The 19,552-nt window shown below is 36.0% G+C and overlaps 1 protein-coding gene across 1 annotated transcript; it reads left to right on the top strand.

Moving 5' to 3' along the window:
* Positions 1–186: 186 nt before the first annotated feature.
* On the top strand, positions 187–15,550 carry npy1r (neuropeptide Y receptor Y1; the record flags this gene model as incomplete). Its single annotated transcript, XM_081362192.1, has 2 exons — positions 187–915; positions 15,134–15,550. The coding sequence occupies 2 exons, from the start codon at positions 187–189 to the stop codon at positions 15,548–15,550; spliced, it is 1,146 nt and encodes a 381-aa protein (XP_081218318.1).
* Between the last annotated feature and the right edge of the window lie 4,002 nt (positions 15,551–19,552).

The following is a 19,552-nucleotide window of genomic DNA, read 5'->3' as shown; positions in this document are numbered from 1 at the left end:
TAATCAAACATGACAGTAGAGACGTCTTGTCTTTTGTAAGTATTGATTTGGATGTTTTTTTATGTCCCCACAGTATGTTGTCAGAATTACGAAAACATGGTCCTGGAAAGGTTGTTACCTGGAGGGAACGAGTCTAAGAGCACCTGATTTAAACCAAGACCAAACAACTGCAGAGGAGGCGGAACAATGCCAGACTCCGCCCTGCCTCCACCAATTCCACCAGTCACTGCTCTGAACTGTTCCTTGGGCCTATCCAATTGCTCTTTCGCTAACCTCTCTGCAATTTCATATGGCGATGATGAGTGCTACGGCAGCCACTCTTTGTTTGTTATCATGGCTATTGCCTACAGCGCTGTGGTACTGTTGGGTGTTGTGGGCAACCTGGCTCTCATCCTCGTCATTGCACGGCAACGGGAACTTCACAACGTCACAAACGTCTTAATCGCAAACCTCTCCGTTTCGGACCTGCTGATGTCCCTAGTGTGTCTGCCGTTTACCTTCATCTACACCTTCATGGACCACTGGGTGTTTGGAGCGGTCATGTGTAAACTCAACAGCCTGGTCCAGTGCTGCTCCGTCTCGGTGTCCATCTTCTCCTTGGTTCTGATTGCCATTGAGAGGCACCAACTCATCCTGCACCCTCGCGGATGGAGGCCCAGCCTGAACCATGCCTGTCTGGGCATCAGCCTCACCTGGGCCCTGGCCGTCCTCACTGCCACACCGTTTCTGTTGTTTTCCAGGGTGACAGATGCCCCGCTGAAGCAGCTGCCCTCAGTGTTTCAGGAGCAGTACAGAGGAAAGGTGGTGTGTGTGGAAGAGTGGCCCTCCAGAGAAATCAAGCTCACCTACACCACTGGCATGCTGGTGCTGCAGTACATCACTCCTCTCACCTTCATCTTCATCTGTTACCTGAAGGTAAGAACAGAATGACGAGTAAGAAGAGGCCATACATTTGATTGTGTGTGTGTGTGTGTGTGATTGTGTGTGTTTTTATTGTTAAGAGTATAAATCTTCATGTACAACATAGCATTGTCTAGATTAGTGGTTCTCAACTGGTTTGGCCATAATGGGACACACATTTTCTCATGGTCATTACCTGGCTGCGACCCATTTATTTATTTATTTTAGGAATTTGACCTAATTCCTAAAATAAAATAAAATAAAATAAAAAATGTATAAATACTGCTCCTGATGAATAAAATGAACGTCGTACCTGCATGCAAATCCTTCCCAGCTAACACACAAAGTACCAGTTACGAAATGTATTGGTTTCATGACTTACTAATTGACAACATAAATAACTGATGTTGCATGCTCATAATTTCTTTTGCACTTTATTTATAATGAAGTGATATACAGTGCGCTGTGCGCGCTACGAGAACAGTATAATGGCTGACAGGACAGGAAAGTTAGGGGTTTTTTTAGGTGAGAGACTTTTTATTTCGTATTTAAGTTACGAAAATAACGTTAGAATAATGACACTGACTTCTGACCCCAGATACTGAATCAGGACTACACGTTTTTCTCAGGCACTCTTTACTTAAACTGCATCTGACCAACCTGATCTCACGTCTATTCACATGAGTGAATTCGTAAGATTTTTGTTAAATCGTTCATATTTTACAAGTTGCCCAATTTGTATGATCGTACGAATGACCTAACTCTGACCCCACTCCTAAACCTACCCGTCACTGGGGTTTAGACAAATCGTACGAATTCGTACGAGTGAGGTCATACGCATTTGTACGAATTAGCCACCTCGTAAAATACGTACAAATTGGTCGTCACAATAAAAGTCTTGCATCAGAAACATATTAGAATCGGCGTTTCTTTGACGCAACCCACTCAAAACGGTCTAGCGACCCACTTTTGAGAAACACTGTTCTAGATAATATAGACTTATATATATATAATGAATTTACTAGGATGCATTCAATTGATCAAAAGTGACAATAAAGACTTAATAAGAGCTGTTTTTTTAACTTTCTATTGCCTTTTTTCCCCATCACATATTTACCATGGAAATGTTACTTTAAAGCCTTTTAGCAGGCTCAAATTTTGTAATATCAATTTAAAATTTGGAACGCAACTTGGTTATGTTAGATATATGGATTTGATTTTGATTTTTAAAGTCCAAATCATTTTGTAAATGATATATTTTGTATAAAATCAAAAAAGTTTAGTTGTTTTTGCTTTACGTTAAATGTAAACTTCTATAACTTTTTACACTTTCATTTTTTTGAAATACTTTCACTTAATAATAGTATATTTTCCATACAGTGATTTTAAAGGGGTCATATAATGGTACATGCACTTTTACAAGTTGATTGCACTGAAATGTCTGTTGGCAGTGCCTGTACACAACCATCCTATCATGATAAAAATCCATCCAGTGGTTTTGTTTTAATCTCCTTATATGTTTGACCATCTCTGAAATCAAGCCGTTCGATATTGTGACGTCATAAGATCGTACGCCCCTCCCGCTATTGTGATTGACAGCCGTGTTTCAACACAAGACCCGCCCTGAGCAAGCTGTGACAGCCGTTGTCATAGTAGTCCGCCATTGTTGATATGCTGGAGTAGAATGGCGTCTAAGCGATTGTGGTGTTCTGTTCTTAGATGTAATAAGGAACACAGCAGTCATTTGGATGTTCCTAAATCCGAGCCGTTGAAGAAGCAGTGGCTGAGTTTTGTTTTTGAAGCGATATGCCCAAAGGATTGACGCGGGGATTCCCTCACGGGGATTCCCCACGATCGTCTGTGCTTTCATGTTTGCGCGAATCATTTCACACCAGACAGCTTCACAAACGAGAAAAAACGGATCGGTACCAACGTGTTCCTGCTGAACCTCCAGAAGATGTGAGTGTAATGTTTTATTAACCTTTATATTAGTATTTATATTAATCTTTGCGAAATTTGCAAACTTTGCTGCAGGCTTCACGATGAATGCGTCTAAGGTTTACACTCAGGGTACATTACGGCATGTTTTCTATGTACGACGTTCTCAATATAATTCATAATCCCACGTTTATAACGAATAACACGTGGTTATTGTGTTAGATACAGTCAGAGAATGTCTAATACGGTGTACCCACAAAACAGAGGGGCGGGGTGAGCAAAGCTCATTATCATTTAAAGACACATGCACTGAAACGGCGTGCTGAAAACAGAGCTGTTTTTGACCAGGTAAAATTAGTGTTTTCTTACAATACTAATGAGAATTTTTAATTAAAGTATATTACAAACTTTTAATTTTGACCCTAAAGAATCATATTAGCTTGTACAAAAATGGCATTATATGACCCCTTTAATACAAGTCTATATTGACCTTGTGCTGAAGTAATTATTCACTGATCGAATTCACTATTTGGATATGCCACACATGACGCATGTTGGCCGTCAGTAGCATTAGACGCCATTAGTCCTTGAGTGTCTCTTAGCCAGTGATGTAAAACCTTAGACGTGTCTCTTAACCAGTGATGTAAAACCTTAGATGTCATCATAGGCAAAATATTTTATTTGAGAGCTGCTTCTGAGATCAAGATTATCAGGGAATAATAATCAGACGACTTAGACTAGAAGATATAGTGCATGAATCATGTAGATCCATTTAAAAGTGCTTTTTTGTCTTTTTTGGAGTTTTAATTCTGTGGTCACTATGAAAGGTTGTTTTATGGAAAAGATCGATGTTACATTTCTTTAAACACGTTGTCCTCCTCTAAAATAAATATACAGGGTTAGAATGTCAAAACATAAGGTAACACTAAATAATCATTTTATAGGTGCTGCAGGAATGTTTAATTCTCTGTCAGGACTCTCTGTGGGCCGTGGAGAGCCCAATTTATTCTATATTCCCATATTAGTCTGAACAGAACAGAACAAATCCCTCCTACAACATCCTGACTGGCGTATCACAGCCTAGTACACATCTCTTGTGGAAAAACTAGGATATTCATGCAGATGTACTGTACATGTTGCTCTTTTCTTGTTATTGGGGAGTTCAGCATTTGTCTGACCAGTGAGGTTAGGGGTCAGTGAGATGTCACTGAGAGCTTTGCAGTATGACATTTATTCAGGCTTATCTAAGTACTTATTTGTAAATGTTAAGCTGGCATACTTCATTGATTTAAATTTAATAGTCATTTGATAAACTATATGTATCACCTTAGATAAATTAAGTTAAATAACTGGCTTTTATATTGATATTATAATAAAGCAAATTATCTGGAAAATATTTATTTTGTTTTATGTTGACGCCGTTTTTTTCTATTATTACAATAATGTTAGATGCTTTAACCTTTAAAATACTGTTAGAAACAAGAGTTGTCAAAACAATAAAATAAGCATGATTCATTTTAGGATTTCAAAAAGCAGAATGAAACAATAATTTCAAATGTGTTAAATGTTTTAAAGAATTTAGTGTTAAGGATATTTAATTTATATCTTAAATTAATTTTGACAGGCCTAAAATACATTTTGAAAAACATTTTTACATAACATTATCTTTTTATTTCCCTTACTCCCAGTCACCCCTTTGCACAGTCAATTTCGGCCATGGTAAATGATGTGTTATACATTCCAGTAACAAGAAACTTTATAAAGCCTTGAGCAAAAAGAGCAAATAAGTCAGTCAGTGTTTGACCTAGTGACTGGTGATGCGAATGACTGACTTGATGTCATTGAAACACAGAGTTGAGGACGGTCTTAAAAGTCAACAAGAAATTCCAAAGAGAAATGGGGTTGTCTTAAATTTAATCAATATTTAATCAAAATTAAATATCTTTCTCACTGATGTCACATTTAAGCAAATTCACGTTCGGTTCTGTAATCCCACCTCTTTTCATCATCCACTCAAATCCCAAATGAATAAAATTAACAATGTTTAACTCTGAAATACTCCTCATTACCAGTGTTGGGGTAACACATTACAAGTAACGCAAGTCACATAATCAGATTACTTTTTTCAGATAAAATGAAAAGTAATGCATCACTTTTAAATTTACAACAAAATATCTGAGTTACTTTTTCAAATAAGTAATGCAAGTTACTTTGTTTTCCCATCTATTGACTGAAACCTCTCCTGTCCCCATGTTGAGAGAAATCTGTAGTGAGGTGCAGAGGTGTTGTGTGAGCTGTGTAAACATGATGGTTATTGTTGTTCTAGACTAAATGTGAACATTCCCAGCAAGCAATAGCAGTCAATTCACCGTCTAGGTTAACTAGACCCAATATAGTCCGGCTATGAGTAATCCACTTCTAGCCAAAATAACCTTGAATTTGGTCACCAGTTATTACAAGGTGTTTGGTTTCATTTCTTTGACATGTTCATGTTCTAGATAACTAGTTTATTCTTGGGCTATGGTTAGACATCTATTACATTTTCACTGACAGCCCAAATTTTGACGTCAGGGCTGTGTTCGGTCTTTTAAACGCAAAATTGCTTGCTGGGTTTACTCATCTCACTTGCACAAAAACAGATTCAGTATTCCTCAAAATGAATAAAAACATTGAAATGCAAACCTGGAATATTTAAATATGCTAAATAATACAAATACTTTATGTATTTAATCTCACTTTATTATTAAACAGTGTCTTTCCTGCTGACTTTCGATGATCCAATTCAACCTTACCAATAAGCAAAAATGACTTTAGATAAACATCACATTTGCGTTTCATTTTTTCATCTTCTTCTCCTTTGTCATTTCACTTTTGGTGTGAAAGGGCCTTTACATTTGCCAAAAATAGATATTTTCTTACTTTTGTTAAAATTAATAAGAAACAAGAAATCCCAGCCTATAGGTGTGAAAAAGTAACACAAAATAGCGTAATGCATTACTTTCCATAAAAAGTAACTAAGTAAAACAATTAGTTACTTTTTTAGGAAGTAACACAATACAGTAATGCATTACTTTTAAAACTAATGTTCCCTAACACTGCTCATTACAGAAGTAAAATGAAAATTCATGCAGACTTTTTAAAACCAGATACAAGTGCAAAACACAAAACTAGTTCAATAGAATAGCATTCTTAGAAATGCAATCAAACAAACACACACACACAAAAGAAGGTATGTCTCTTCTGGTCTTCTGTATTGTCGAAAGATTTTTGCTGAGGTTTTTTTATCCTAGAATCCAGTGGCTTTGGACATAGCTCAGTAAAGCAGAGTGTATGTTCTGACTGAACATGACCAACAGCCAACATGATGTGACACATCAGCTCATTGCCAACACAAACCCAGTACTTAGGTTTTGAAAGAGAAGGGAGAGAGGGAGGGATTGGTCAGAGAATGACAGAATAAATGAGTAAGAGAGAGTGAGAAAGAAGATGAGAAGAAAGGGTCTGTGCAAAAAGAGTCATAATCGCTCCCCTGCCAAGGGTACAAAAATAGTAGTAATAATAGGGAGAAATGCGACAATACAAAGGATTCAAAACATAATGTATAAAACAATGGCATAAATGAAAAGGAAGATTCATGTGACAAGCTCCAGCTTCCCAGTAATGGGTTTAATATGGAGATTATTATGCTAATAGAGTTGTAAAAATGAAAATGCGTGTGTGGGGTGACAGAATGAGCATTCTGCCGTCACTGTGATGAGTGTTCGCTGATCAGATTGTCAAGTGCTTTTGAGCGTTTGTTGGTGTTCAAGTGAAATGACCGAATTTTGTCAAGGACGCTTGTCACTTTTACACCCAATTAACCATGGGCGGTTAGTTAAAAAATGGAACAGCACATACACCCACATACACACATATCCATATTTGTCTCATTCATCGCTTGTTTTTTCCATCTCATTTAAAATTTTTGCTTTTTTGTGGTTTAGACCAAAGTGCGCCACAGAAAAACAAAGCCACTTTTCACACTCTTGCTAGTTTATTTCATTTGTTTAGTTGCTAAGTCCAACAGTGGACATTTTTTTGTCTTTTTTTTTTTTTAATGAGAGGTATGAAAATTCCCACCACATCTCAAATTGTATAGGGCCCTATCTTGCACCCAGCGCAATTGACTTTGTACACCGACGCATGTATCATTCCTATTTTGCACCCGTGCAAAGCGGACTTTTCCCTCCACAGACGCACGTTGGTTAACTAAGAAATACACTTGCGCTCCCTGGGCGGTTCAGCGCAAAGAGGAGGCGTGTTCTGGCGCAAACGTTCCTTCATGCTATTTTGCAGGTTTAGAAAACAATTGCGCCACTAACCAGGAAAAAATAGTTTAAAGTCAGTGGCGCGTTGCGCATGTTATTCATATGCTATTTTAAGGGCGCATGCTTGGCCATAATCAATGTAGCGTGTGCACAACGCGCATACACTTTGATTCTCTCATCTACACAGAAGCAGCAGTTTTCATTTTTGCAAATCATACAATATTACGATAGATAGATAGATAGATAGATAGATAGATAGATAGATAGATAGATAGATAGATAGATAGATAGATAGATAGATAGATAGATAGACAATTTATTATAAAAGCATACATCTAGCTTACACATTTACCCAAATTATCATACGCCTGTTTAACCGAAGTTAATTTGGGTGGGTTTCTCCATTTCAATGTAACTTCTCTCTTTTACGGCCGTGACGAGAGCGTTGCTCTCCTCGGCTGTGAACCGCTCCTGGCGCGCGCCTGGCAAATCCGCCGTTACAGTAGGAATCCGCTTTAGAAAAAGCGCGTCTGCTCTTAAAGGGAATGTGAGATGACGCTCTGATTGGTTTATTTCACGTTACGCCCAAACCACACCTATGAATAATGAAGCTACTTCAGACCAACCCCTTTTAGATTTGCGTCTGGCGCAAGAGTCATTTATCCCGCCGGGAAAATAGCAACAGCGCCAAGACCCGCCCACAGCTATACGTGCGCTTTGCGCTTGACACTTGCGTTTCAGATCGTTAAAATAAGGCCCATAGTGTGTTTTATATATATTCAATGGTGATTGAAATGTTTTGAATTTTATTTGTTGTTGTTGCTATTGTCATTTGTCTCATTTAAAGGCTAATTTTACATCTAGCTTTTTTTTGTATCCTAAATACGCATAATTAAATATAATGTTTTCACACATTTTGGATAACTTGCTAAAGCTTAATTGGAAAGATGAGCAAAAACAATATTATGTTCATGTGATATTTACCTTTTTTATTATTTTCTAAACACATTGTGTGTCTCATATTTCATCTCAATTACTTTTATCTCTTATGATGTGATAAAATGATGCCACAAACTTTGGGCAGATCTGTTTTAATTTTAATAAAAAAAAATTAGAAATAATTTCCATACAATAAATACCAAAATGGTTCCTGATTATTTTGTTCTTTGTTTAGATATAGTTTTAAACAAGCAATAAATCATTTTTATAATTGATTTTCATATTTTAAGAGTGAAAACCAGGGGAATGTCACGTGTAGACTAACACTGACACAAAATCAAAGTTCAATAAAGAGTCTTTTTTTTAAAAACAATGTGAACATGCAGGATAAATCAGAATAGCAACTACACTTAACATAAACAATACTGGACGAAGTACTGAGGAAACACAGGGCTTATAAACATGAGGAAACGTAATCAGGATGAAACAGAATGGGTGTGTGGGACTAATTAACAAATGAGGAAATTAGGAACAGGAACAGATCAAACACAGTGAAAATGGAACTTTGACAGGACAAAACAGAACATAACCATTACAGGGACAAGGATAAAACAATATACTCTATGCAAAAGTAGCAAATATGTGACCCTGGATCACAAAAACCAGTCACAAGTCGCATGGGTATATTTGTGGCAATAGCCAACAATGGGTCAAAATTATCGATTTTTCTTTTATGCCAAAAATCATGAGGATATTAAGTAACGATCATGTTCCATGAAGATATTTTGTAAATTTCCAACCGTAAATATATAAAACATTTATTTTTGTGAGTGAATGCAGCATAATCGCGAATATAAATGGACAACTTTAAAGACGATTTTCTCAATGTTTCAATTTTTTTGCACCCTCAGATTCCAGATTTTCAAATAGTTGTATCTCAGCCAAATATTGTCCTATCCTAACAAACCATACATCAATGGAAAGCTTATTTATTCAGCTTTCATATGATGTATACATCTCAATTTAATAAAAATTAACCATGTGACTGGTTTTATGGTCCAGGGTTTGTAAGGCTTTGTAAACGATTTTCAAGAATTCTATCTACTGTAAGTTGAAGAAACAGTTACAAATAGTACAGTTTAATGATGAGAATAAGATGTGCATCTAAAACAACAAAATAAGTGTTAAATTTTACATCATATTTACTTAAAATTCATCACAGTCTTTAAAAAACTGAAAAAGTGCACTATTCACTGTCTTTTGATAACTGGCAATCTTAAAATGGCCACATACCAGCCAATTAATCACTCTGGCCAATATTTTGGTCTATCACTACCACAGAGAATGACTAAAACAATTATATTCAGATGGATCCTTAGGTGCTACTGTCATCCAACCATCCCACGGTCCAATACTTCAGAATGTGAAGCCGACAAAGATTCTGGCTGTCCGGTCAGGGCAGCAACTGTCGGATTGCATCAGATCAGTCTCATTCTGTATGAGCCAACTACTTTATGCGTCCTAATGACTGAGGGACTTTTGTTATGTTCAGCTGTCAGTAAAATTGACCTAGAACCACATTTAATCAGCCCACTAGACAAAGCCAGCTTTCCATGGAAAATTATTTGGATATAGAGACAAACCTACAAATTACATACCAAACTGTATACAAATTCACTATTCCAGTCTGGCTAATGCTGGCTTTCAAATGTGAGCTGAAGTAAATAATAAGTTACAGATAAACACTTGCATCTCAATCTGTGTGTTCAGCCTCTCTCTTTCTGTGCCTCTGGGTTTTGTGTCATGCAGTTATTTCAGGTCATAGGACTCTGTGCCAGTGTTGCCATTCATCAAATAAAGAGAGAGAATGAAAACGGAGGAAAGTAGAGCTAGAAATAAGAAGGAGGGAAAAGTCTGGAGTCAGTTGTGTTTGCAAGACTCTGATCTGTTGGCATGTAATGAACTAATGTTTAATTCATTCATCTTGTTTCGGTAATGCATGCATATGCATGTGCACGAGCTTGTACAGATGTTCTGTTCTTAATGGACAGAATGCTTTTACATCATTAGGAAAGAAAGACGAGGCTTTTGAGAACGGCTACGTCCCATAGATTCACAAAATCACACAACTTTTTGGATGGATGGGCACCAGGTTTAAAGCGGGGCGTGACCAAAAAAGGTTGAGAACCGCTGCGTTACAGGGTTAGACAAAACTAAAAATAAAATCTGCACTCAAAAGTAATCCCTTTTCATTATCCTTACTTAAAGGATTAGTTCAACCAAAAATTTGAAATGATGAAATTGTCATCAATTGCTCACCCTCATGTCGTTCCAAACCCGTAAGACTTTTGTTCATCTTTGAAACACATATTTTAAATGAAATCTGAGAGATTTCTGTCCCTCCATTGACAGTCCACGCAACTACCACTTTGACGCTTCAAAAAGAAGTTCATAAAGAAATTGTAAAATGAATCCATATGAATATAAGGGTGGTGTGGCGCAATGGATAAGACACATGCCTTTGGTGTGAGAGACCCGGGTTCGAATCCACTGTGAGACACCAATGTGTCCCTGAGCAAGACACTTAACCCCTAGTTGCTCCAGAGGCGTGCGACCTCTGACATATATAGCAATTGTAAGTCGCTTTGGATAAAAGCGTCAGCTAAATGAATAATTAAATATGAATTCAGTGGTTTAGTCCAAATTGCCTGAAGAGACATGATAGCTTTATATAATAAACAGATTTTATTCCAGCCTGGTCTCATTGTTAATATGTAATCATTAATATGTAACATTAGCAGGTATAAAACATACTTTTTTGTATGTTTGGATAGATGCTGAAACATACAATATGGACATTTTGGCAACATTTAAACGTAAACATTATTACGTTTTTACAGCTAAAAAATTTCAAATATTATGAATCCTTTATATCAAAGATATTTGCCCTTTTACCATTTTATAGACAATTTTTTTAGATCCTTAAACACAACCATACAACGTAATGGACAGAAATAATGTTCCATATCTGCGCTGATAGCCTTTATGCCAGTTCGATTTCCTACTTGTGGACCTTTCCTGATCCTGTGCTTTGTGAAATGCTCTTAGAGCAAAAATTTAATAGTCCTAAAATTAGGACTGACACAGCCATTATTTTTTTTAAAGTTTCTCCTAAACTGGTAAGTTAGGAGCTACTTTTAGCCTTAAGATGTTTTGTGAATACAGCCCCAGATATAGTAAACGCAAGCTCAAGTATGCTTGCTTGATATGCTACCACTGAGGTTCATTCTTGTGTTACGCAGCATGTTTGAGCTTCCACAAGACCCAATGAGGTTTGTTCTCGTGCGTCAAGCAGGTTCGGTTGAGCTTCTGTTTATGTTCGCTGATATGTGAATAAAAGCCTAAATTCAATCTGCTCATCATATAAAGCAATCGTGTCTATTAAGATAATTTGGACTAAACCGCCCGATTCATTCCATATGGGAATGGTTTTACATTCTCTTTATGAACTTTTTGAAACGACAAACTGGTAGTTGTTTTATTTTAACTTTAGTTTACTGGTAGTTTAAGTTTTTAATTTGTGTTTCATAGATGAAAGAAAGTCTTACAGGTTTGGAACGACATGAGGGTGAGTAATTGATGATTTTTTTTTTCTTACTTTTTTTGGTGAACTAATTTAATATATGGAAAGTTTTTAATTCAGTTCATTTGAAATAAATCAGTTTAGTTGGGTCAACACAATTTATTTGGTTTAGGTCAAATTAATTTACTCTAGTATGTTTAACTGAAATGTATTACATTTGTCAAACTAAATTTTCTTATGCTCATCCAACTGAATTTTTTGTATTAATTTACTGAAGTTCAATTAATTTGTGTTTAAACAGGTCAAACAGGTTTTCAAAACCATGACAATTCCTCCTTTTCATTTTCTGTCTTCTGTTTGTTGTTAGAGTGGAATAAGAGAAATTTCCAAGCATTTGCTTTGATTTGTTTTTGGCATGTTGAGTGTGCTTCCTGAGGTACATTTATCTGTGACACCATTATTTAGCTTGCGACATCATGTTTGCAGCCCTTAAAGAGGGTCCTGTTTGTATTCTGCCCGTCAGTTTGTGTTGAAAACACATACACACCGATATCATCATCTGAAATGTCAGAGCAGCTTTTTCCCCCACTGTGTTTTTAATGATGGTTTGCCCTCAGGTCAGCTATAGTTTATGAGCTCTGGCAAGCATGTCATAGGGTTGTGTGTACCGTGGTTGTTGGTGGAGGGTGTTGATTTTACACTGCATATCTAATTAAAATATATAGTAAATGTGGATGTGTTCAACCTTTTTGATAAAGATCACATTAAAGTGTCCCTATGATGCTATTTAAAGGTTCCTAATTTTGTTTTGGAGGTCTCCAAATAGGCCATACATGCAACCAAGATCAAAAAGCACTTTCATTTTCTCATTATAAACATTGCAGCATAACCTCTTTTCTCACAGTGTCTGAAACGGTTAAAGAAGGCTATGTCTGTCAGTCCGATTGAAATCTTATACAAATTATTAACTGTCCACACTGTGTATGGCAACTGTTCAGATCCAATTTGTGTGTCCCACGGCACTCTTTAGTTTTCTGGAATATCTGCATTGGTTTCTATGGCAATGAAATTGCGTTGGTAGGTACACGCCAAAAACAGCAACATGGAGGGGTTTGCAATACAGATGCTGTTTTATATACAACATGACAATGTGTAGCTGCCACATTGCACTTCTGTGTCTTATGAGGCAGTGGCAGAAATGTAAGAGGCTGGTATGCGCAGCTTTATCCTGTGCTGTCGTCTCCGCCGGTCTCGAACTTCAACATGTCTCCATTATATTATAATTTTCTGCTCGACCAGCACTGCAGCGACTTTCAGCATGTTTCCTATGACAACGTCGGACATGTTTACTTTTTACGTGGCGCGAGGAAGTGACATAAACCACGTGAAATCAGATTAGAACGGTCAGCCTGAAATGGATTTCCACATATAAATGTAGCTTAAACGGATTTGTAAAAATCGCATTTCATGTAATTTTTTGGCTTTCACACTTGTTGAATGTAATCAGATTCCAATCGTATAAATCGGTCTTGGACTGACAGTCCGAGGCTACGTTCGCACTGTCAGTCCAAATACGATTATTTGTGTACCTGATTGGAATCTAATCTAAAATTATTGACGTCCACACTGTGTATCGCAACTGTTCAGATCCGATTTGTGTGTCCATGCATGCAGGTCTTTCATTTTATGGAATTTCTGCATTGGTTTCTATGGCAATGCAACATGAAGGGGTTTGCAGTAGAGTTGTCTTGTTTAAATTTGACAACATTACAATGTGTAGCCGCCTCACTGGTCTACTGCACCTTCTGAGGCAGCGGCAGAACCGTAGGAGGCTGGTATGTGTTGCTTTATTCCGTGCTGTCGTCTCTTTCGGTTTACAAACATGTCTCCTTTATATTGTTATTTTCTGCTCGTCCGCCACTTTGGAACAACACAGCCTTGTTTCGGCAGCGACTTTCAGCTTGTTTCCTATAACAACGTCTGACGTTTACGTTTTACGTGGCGTGAGAAAGTCACATAAACTACGATCAGAGCAGTCAGACTGAAACGGATTTCCAGAAATGTGATTTGAATAGGATTTCAAACCACATATGGAGCTTGAAACGGATCTGAAAAAATTGCATTTCATGTGATTCCGGATTTCAATCGGATAGGCACAAAAATCGGATTTGGACTAACAGTCTGAATGAGGCCTAAAGTATTCTCTTTCAACCCCTCCTTTCAGAGAGCCTACTCTGCTGTGATTGGTCGATATCAAACGATTCAGTCTGTTGTGATTGGTTTTGACTGCCGGTTCAAAGTAGATGTTGTTTGCGGGCAGCCAGTGAAGACGACATGCGGGCATTATGCAAATTTGTTACAAACCTTCATAGGTTCGTGCAGGAAGTAAGACTGGAATAATTATTGACGACTCGTTTCAGGCCGTTCTGAATCAGTTCTTTCTTTTGGGAGACAATAGTTGTGTCCCAAATATATAAACTATGTACTAATGCACTATGTACTCAACCGTGTATTTTATGAATTTTATAAGGTTATTTTGTCATTCGACATCGGAGTCTGATAGCCCCTCCCCATCCGCTACGTAATACGTAAAGCTGCAACATTTGAGTGCATGAAATGTCTAACATTCCACGCTTCATTTTTTCATTTAATTAAGTGCATCATCTAGGTATTTAAAGTGCAGTTTTTATTTTGGTAATTTTCTGTGAACACACTACTTTCAATATTTGTACTACAAAACGTCATAGAATAGTGCATAAGCCTATGCGAATTGTGATGCACCTAATAACTCCATTTATCATGCACTTTGATCTTCGAATTTTTGCAGACCTCTTACATTCCCAGCTATATAACACTACATGAAAGGTAATATCAGAAAAAGCATAATTGGGGCACTTTAAACCCCCCCTGAAGCTTTAGACCATTTTTTTTTTGTCACTTATCAAATGCCTTTTATGTATAAACTAATGTTTTACCCTTTTCCAAGATCCAGATTTCAACCAGAAATTGAGAATTCATTATAAAATGGTGAAAATTATGATAATTTAAACAATGAGTCAAATTAACATAAACCATTTTAACATTTTTTGCTTTAATATTTTTTTAAATTACGAAACTCAAACATTAATTATGTTTTTATGTGATACATAAAATCCGACATACAATAAAATGATTTTACATGTTTTTTAAATAATAATAATAAAATAATGCATAAAATACTAGCTCTGATTTTAGCTTTACCAAGACAAAGGAGTCATTTCATTCCCCCCAAAAAATATTGTAAGGTATAATTTCCATTGCCTTAGGGCATTTAACACTATACATTGTTTAATATGTGGTGGAAATGACACTGTGGTGGAAAATATATTGCTGTTGGATAAATTAAATAATGTACCACAGGGCCAAAAGTGTTAACACCCTAATATGAGATATAAATAAAAGATTTTTTATCTTCTCTTCCACTCAGATCTACACTCGTCTGCAGCGGCGTAATAACATGATGGACAGAATACGTGAAAACAAATACCGTAGCAGTGAGACAAAACGGATTAACATCATGCTCTTTTCCATCGTGGTGGCATTTGCGGTTTGCTGGCTCCCGTTGAACGTCTTCAATGCCGTCATCGACTGGAACCATGAAGTGGCTATGCACTGTACCCACAATCTCCTGTTCTCCCTGTGTCACCTAACGGCCATGTGCTCAGTCTGCATAAACCCGGTGTTCTACGGGTTCCTGAACCGCAACTTCCAGCGTGACCTTCGGGCTTTCCGACTCTGCAAGATTGTGTCAGCACGGGAGAATGAATATGACATGGTTGCCATGTCGACTATTCAAACGGATGTGTCTAAGATGTCACTGCAAATTAGTAGCCTTGATCTCTAGTACAGTTTTGTAAGTGACACTCGTGTCTGTGTTCTGTAAAATGCACTGTCTTGATAAAACGTCTCTTCAGATTTAGTTCAAAAAAGTGTGCATTAAAAAAAAAAAAGAGTGATTGTTAGTAAACATAACGTTTGTTATCATGACTTATGCTGTAAGAAGCCAACTACTTTCCAAGCTCTGTTTTACAGTATAATTGTAAAATTGTATATACAAAATCAAGCAAGGATGCTGAATACATTACTTGGGAAACATCCAATGTCCCGCATTAGCGAGGGCTCAATGGGACCAAGTAAGAGTCTGAAGACATAACGGAAATCGTACGAGGCTCAGACTGAGCTTTGATCACTCAGATGAATTCTTCCTGCTGTGTGTTTGAATTAGAGGGAAGAAAGAAGAAATGAAAACTAATGCAAAGCCCAAGAGGTCACAAATTCAGAAGTGGATTTAAATGTATAATGAATGTCAGATGTGACTTTTAAGAGAGACACTGAACTACTGTTTCTGATCTGGATTCATTTTTCTGAGTGCTGAAACCAAAACTAAATAGATTTTCCTCTTATTTATCCCTTGAAAAAGCAAGCCTGCAGGAAGTAAAGGGCTGTTTTTTTCACACTGACAGCAATTTGCAGCAATAAAGTGACCCGACATTGTTCTATTTCAGTGGGAATAGGCCATTTCTGATGACACAAGTAACAGCGATCGTTGGTGATGAGACAAAAGTTGAGCAACCTCCAGCCATTAAAACGCTGTCAGTGTAAACAAGGCTGTTGTGCCATTGCTCACAATGGTTTAGTTTAAGGCAGGGGTGCCCAGTCCTGCTCCTTGGAGGCCATCATCCTGTTTCCAATTATAATTAAACACACCTGAACCAGGTATTAAAGGTCTTTAGGGGTGCTAGAAACTTTCAAGAAGGATTGGCTACCCCTGCTTTAAACACTTTGTTTTTTGTTTTGTTTTGCTTTGTTTTATTTGCTTTGTTTTGTTTTATTTGTTTTGTTTTGCTTTGCTTTGCTTTGCTTTGCTTTGCTTTGCTTTGCTTTGCTTTGCTTTGCTTTGCTTTGCTTTGCTTTGCTTTGATTTGATTTGATTTTTGTTTTGTTTTGTTTAGTTCTTCGCTTTGCTTTTTTTTTTTTTTTTTTGTGTGTGTGTGTGTTTTTTTTGCCACATAATCCACATTATACACAAACAAACATAGGAATGTATCAGTACACTCTAAATGCTGGGTTGTTTCAACCCATATTTAGATCAAATATGGACAAACCCCAAATTTTAAAATAATTTTTTTTTAAATAGCAGTTACGTTTGTCCATATTTGACCCAAACATGAAACAACCCAGCATTTTTTAGAGTGTTTTATCAATGTAGTTCTGCACTGATGCATAATGATTGTAATTAAACATAAGTATGCTTTGCTATTTCTAATTTGATAATGATATTATTTACCTCTACTTGAATATTACATGTTATTATTGAGGCACTGTTGCTTACTGACAGATTTTCTAAATATTATTTAGATTTATTCCTTCAATATTAGAAAAAAATGTTTTGCCAATGTATTGCCTTCACCATTTGTTTTATTGTCAATGTGGACACTGAAGTTTTAGTTTTAGAGTAACGTTTGAATTTGTGAGAGCAAAAAAAAAAAAAAAATTCTTTAGTATTCCTTATATATGTTACAATACTTTACCCTCAGAATGATAAATAGAGGGCCATTGTAGTGGTTATCAAGCTCCTCTATTGCTTGTGCAGACTGACATTTGCTATTGTTGGGATTTTTCCAACATTGGTGATTGATTCGTTCTAAATTACTACAACAGTATAATCACAAAATGATCAACCCAGTGCAAAACAGTCCCAGATTACAAAGCAACACAATTATAGAGCTTTGCTATGGCATGTGTATGTTCATGCATGGAAGGCACTGTACTTTTTGTGTACAGAATGTACCATATATATATATATATTATATATATATATATATATATATATATATATATATATATATATATATATATATATATATATATATATAATGACTATTTCACTGGATGTCTATTTCTCCATGTTTGTTTATTTTAGACTTTTTAGACATTGCAATATTAAAAACACATTCCAAACAATACTCTATATAATCTTAATTCTTTCATTGTAAAATTTTTTGTCCACCTTGAAACTTGCTAAGAAGAAATTTTTATTTAGATTTAGACTGTTCGAAACATGCCATCAAAATGACACAGTTGTTGGTACAAACAAGTGAGCAAAAATGCATTTCTTAAACAGGAAGAAGCCTTTCATTTTTTCTTTCAGCGTGAGAGAAAGCTCTTTAACTTCCCAAGAGCTTATAGCGACACAGGGGCAGAAATGGAGCAACAAAAATATCACAACCCAAGTAAACACGTTTGACAGATTTATATATTTATTTATTTATTTTGATGTGTAAGTGAGCGCTGATGCCCTTGCCACCATTAGAGGGAATCAAGGGGGAATCTTGTTCTGGGAAAATAACAAGCAAAATAATGAAATATGTATTTCCAGAAAGTGCTGTTTTCATTCTGAATATTCCAACTGTCTGTTATCCATATACTTGTGATATTCGAAAGGAATAGTGTTTTTTACTTTAATGAAATATTTTACTGCCGTATCCTGTGAATTCTGAAGTGATGTTCTAGTTTTTATATTGCTCATATCTAGGCTTACTCTATATGGCATTTCTTTCATGATTTTCGTCATTGTGTCTCTTTGTTACATTCAGACACATCAAAGATGTTCTGCAGTGCATTAAAATCATCCATATTTGCTTCACTGAGTGCAGTGATCTTTTCTCTCTGATAGGCATTTTAGCACATGACCTCTGACACAACATTTCTTTGTAGTATGACATCTGAAATGTAAAAATGCATGTTATGTTTTTTTTTTGTGTGTGCTTTATCTGGATCTCTGAGCTGTTTCATTTGGGAGAAAAAAAAAATCCTTTTATCAAACTGAAGACCCCATGATGTTTAGAGTTTGGGGCTTATAGTCCATTTCTAATGTGTTTAGCTATGCACACTTTAAATTTACGTTTGAACCGTAAAGCCTGACATGTGAAACTAATAGTCAGAAATTGAACATTTTATTGAGCCTTTAAATAAAAATAAAAATAAATAAAAGTTTACATAGGCCTATGTGGTTTTTTTTTGTGGTTTTTTTAAGGGCCCCCTGTTGTGAAAATCAAGTGTTTAATGTTGATTATATGTCTATATGGTGTTTTTAATATGTTTTAACACAAACCATGTGCAAATTCATCAGTCAACTAGTATTTGTCAACACTGGAGTATTTTCTCCTTAAAACTGCAGTTTACCAAAGATGCGGTTTGAAATCGCCCGTTCTCTACGTCATAAACATGTTGTAACCAATCCCGTCAAAGTGCGGGCGGGCTTTAGCATATCATTAACTATGCTGTGAAGCAGGGGGCTCTCAAGAGAAACAAGGTTATCCCCGTTATACAGTGCTGGTCAGAATTATTTTCCCCCTTGGTAAATATGATCAAAGATGGCTGTAAAAAACAAATCTGCTTTGGTTATCCTTTTGAGATATATATATATATATATATATATATATATATATATATATATATATATATATATATATATATATATATATATATATATATATATATATATATATATATATATATATATATATATTTATTTATTTATTTATTTTTTATGCAAAAAGCTAACCTTTTATTGAAGTAAAATAATTGAAAGTGGGGGGAAAATCGCATTATGAAATAAATGTTTTTCTCCAAAAAAATCAGAAAATTAGGCCCACAGCATTAAAGATAGAGTATTTCATTTTACACATGGGGTACTTTTTTATCCATGAATGAAACAAACCCATATTAAGTGTTTGCTGCCAAAAACTCTTTTTTTGTTTGTTTCATCTGATCAGTCCCTTTAGACACTACACTAATAATCATCACAGCTGTTTGTCTTTAAGTTATCATCTCCATGTATTTA

Source organism: Scardinius erythrophthalmus, assembly GCF_964197995.2.
Source record: "Scardinius erythrophthalmus genome assembly, chromosome: 3".
NCBI lineage: Eukaryota > Metazoa > Chordata > Actinopteri > Cypriniformes > Leuciscidae > Scardinius > Scardinius erythrophthalmus.
This window is presented reverse-complemented; position numbering and strand designations above follow the sequence as displayed.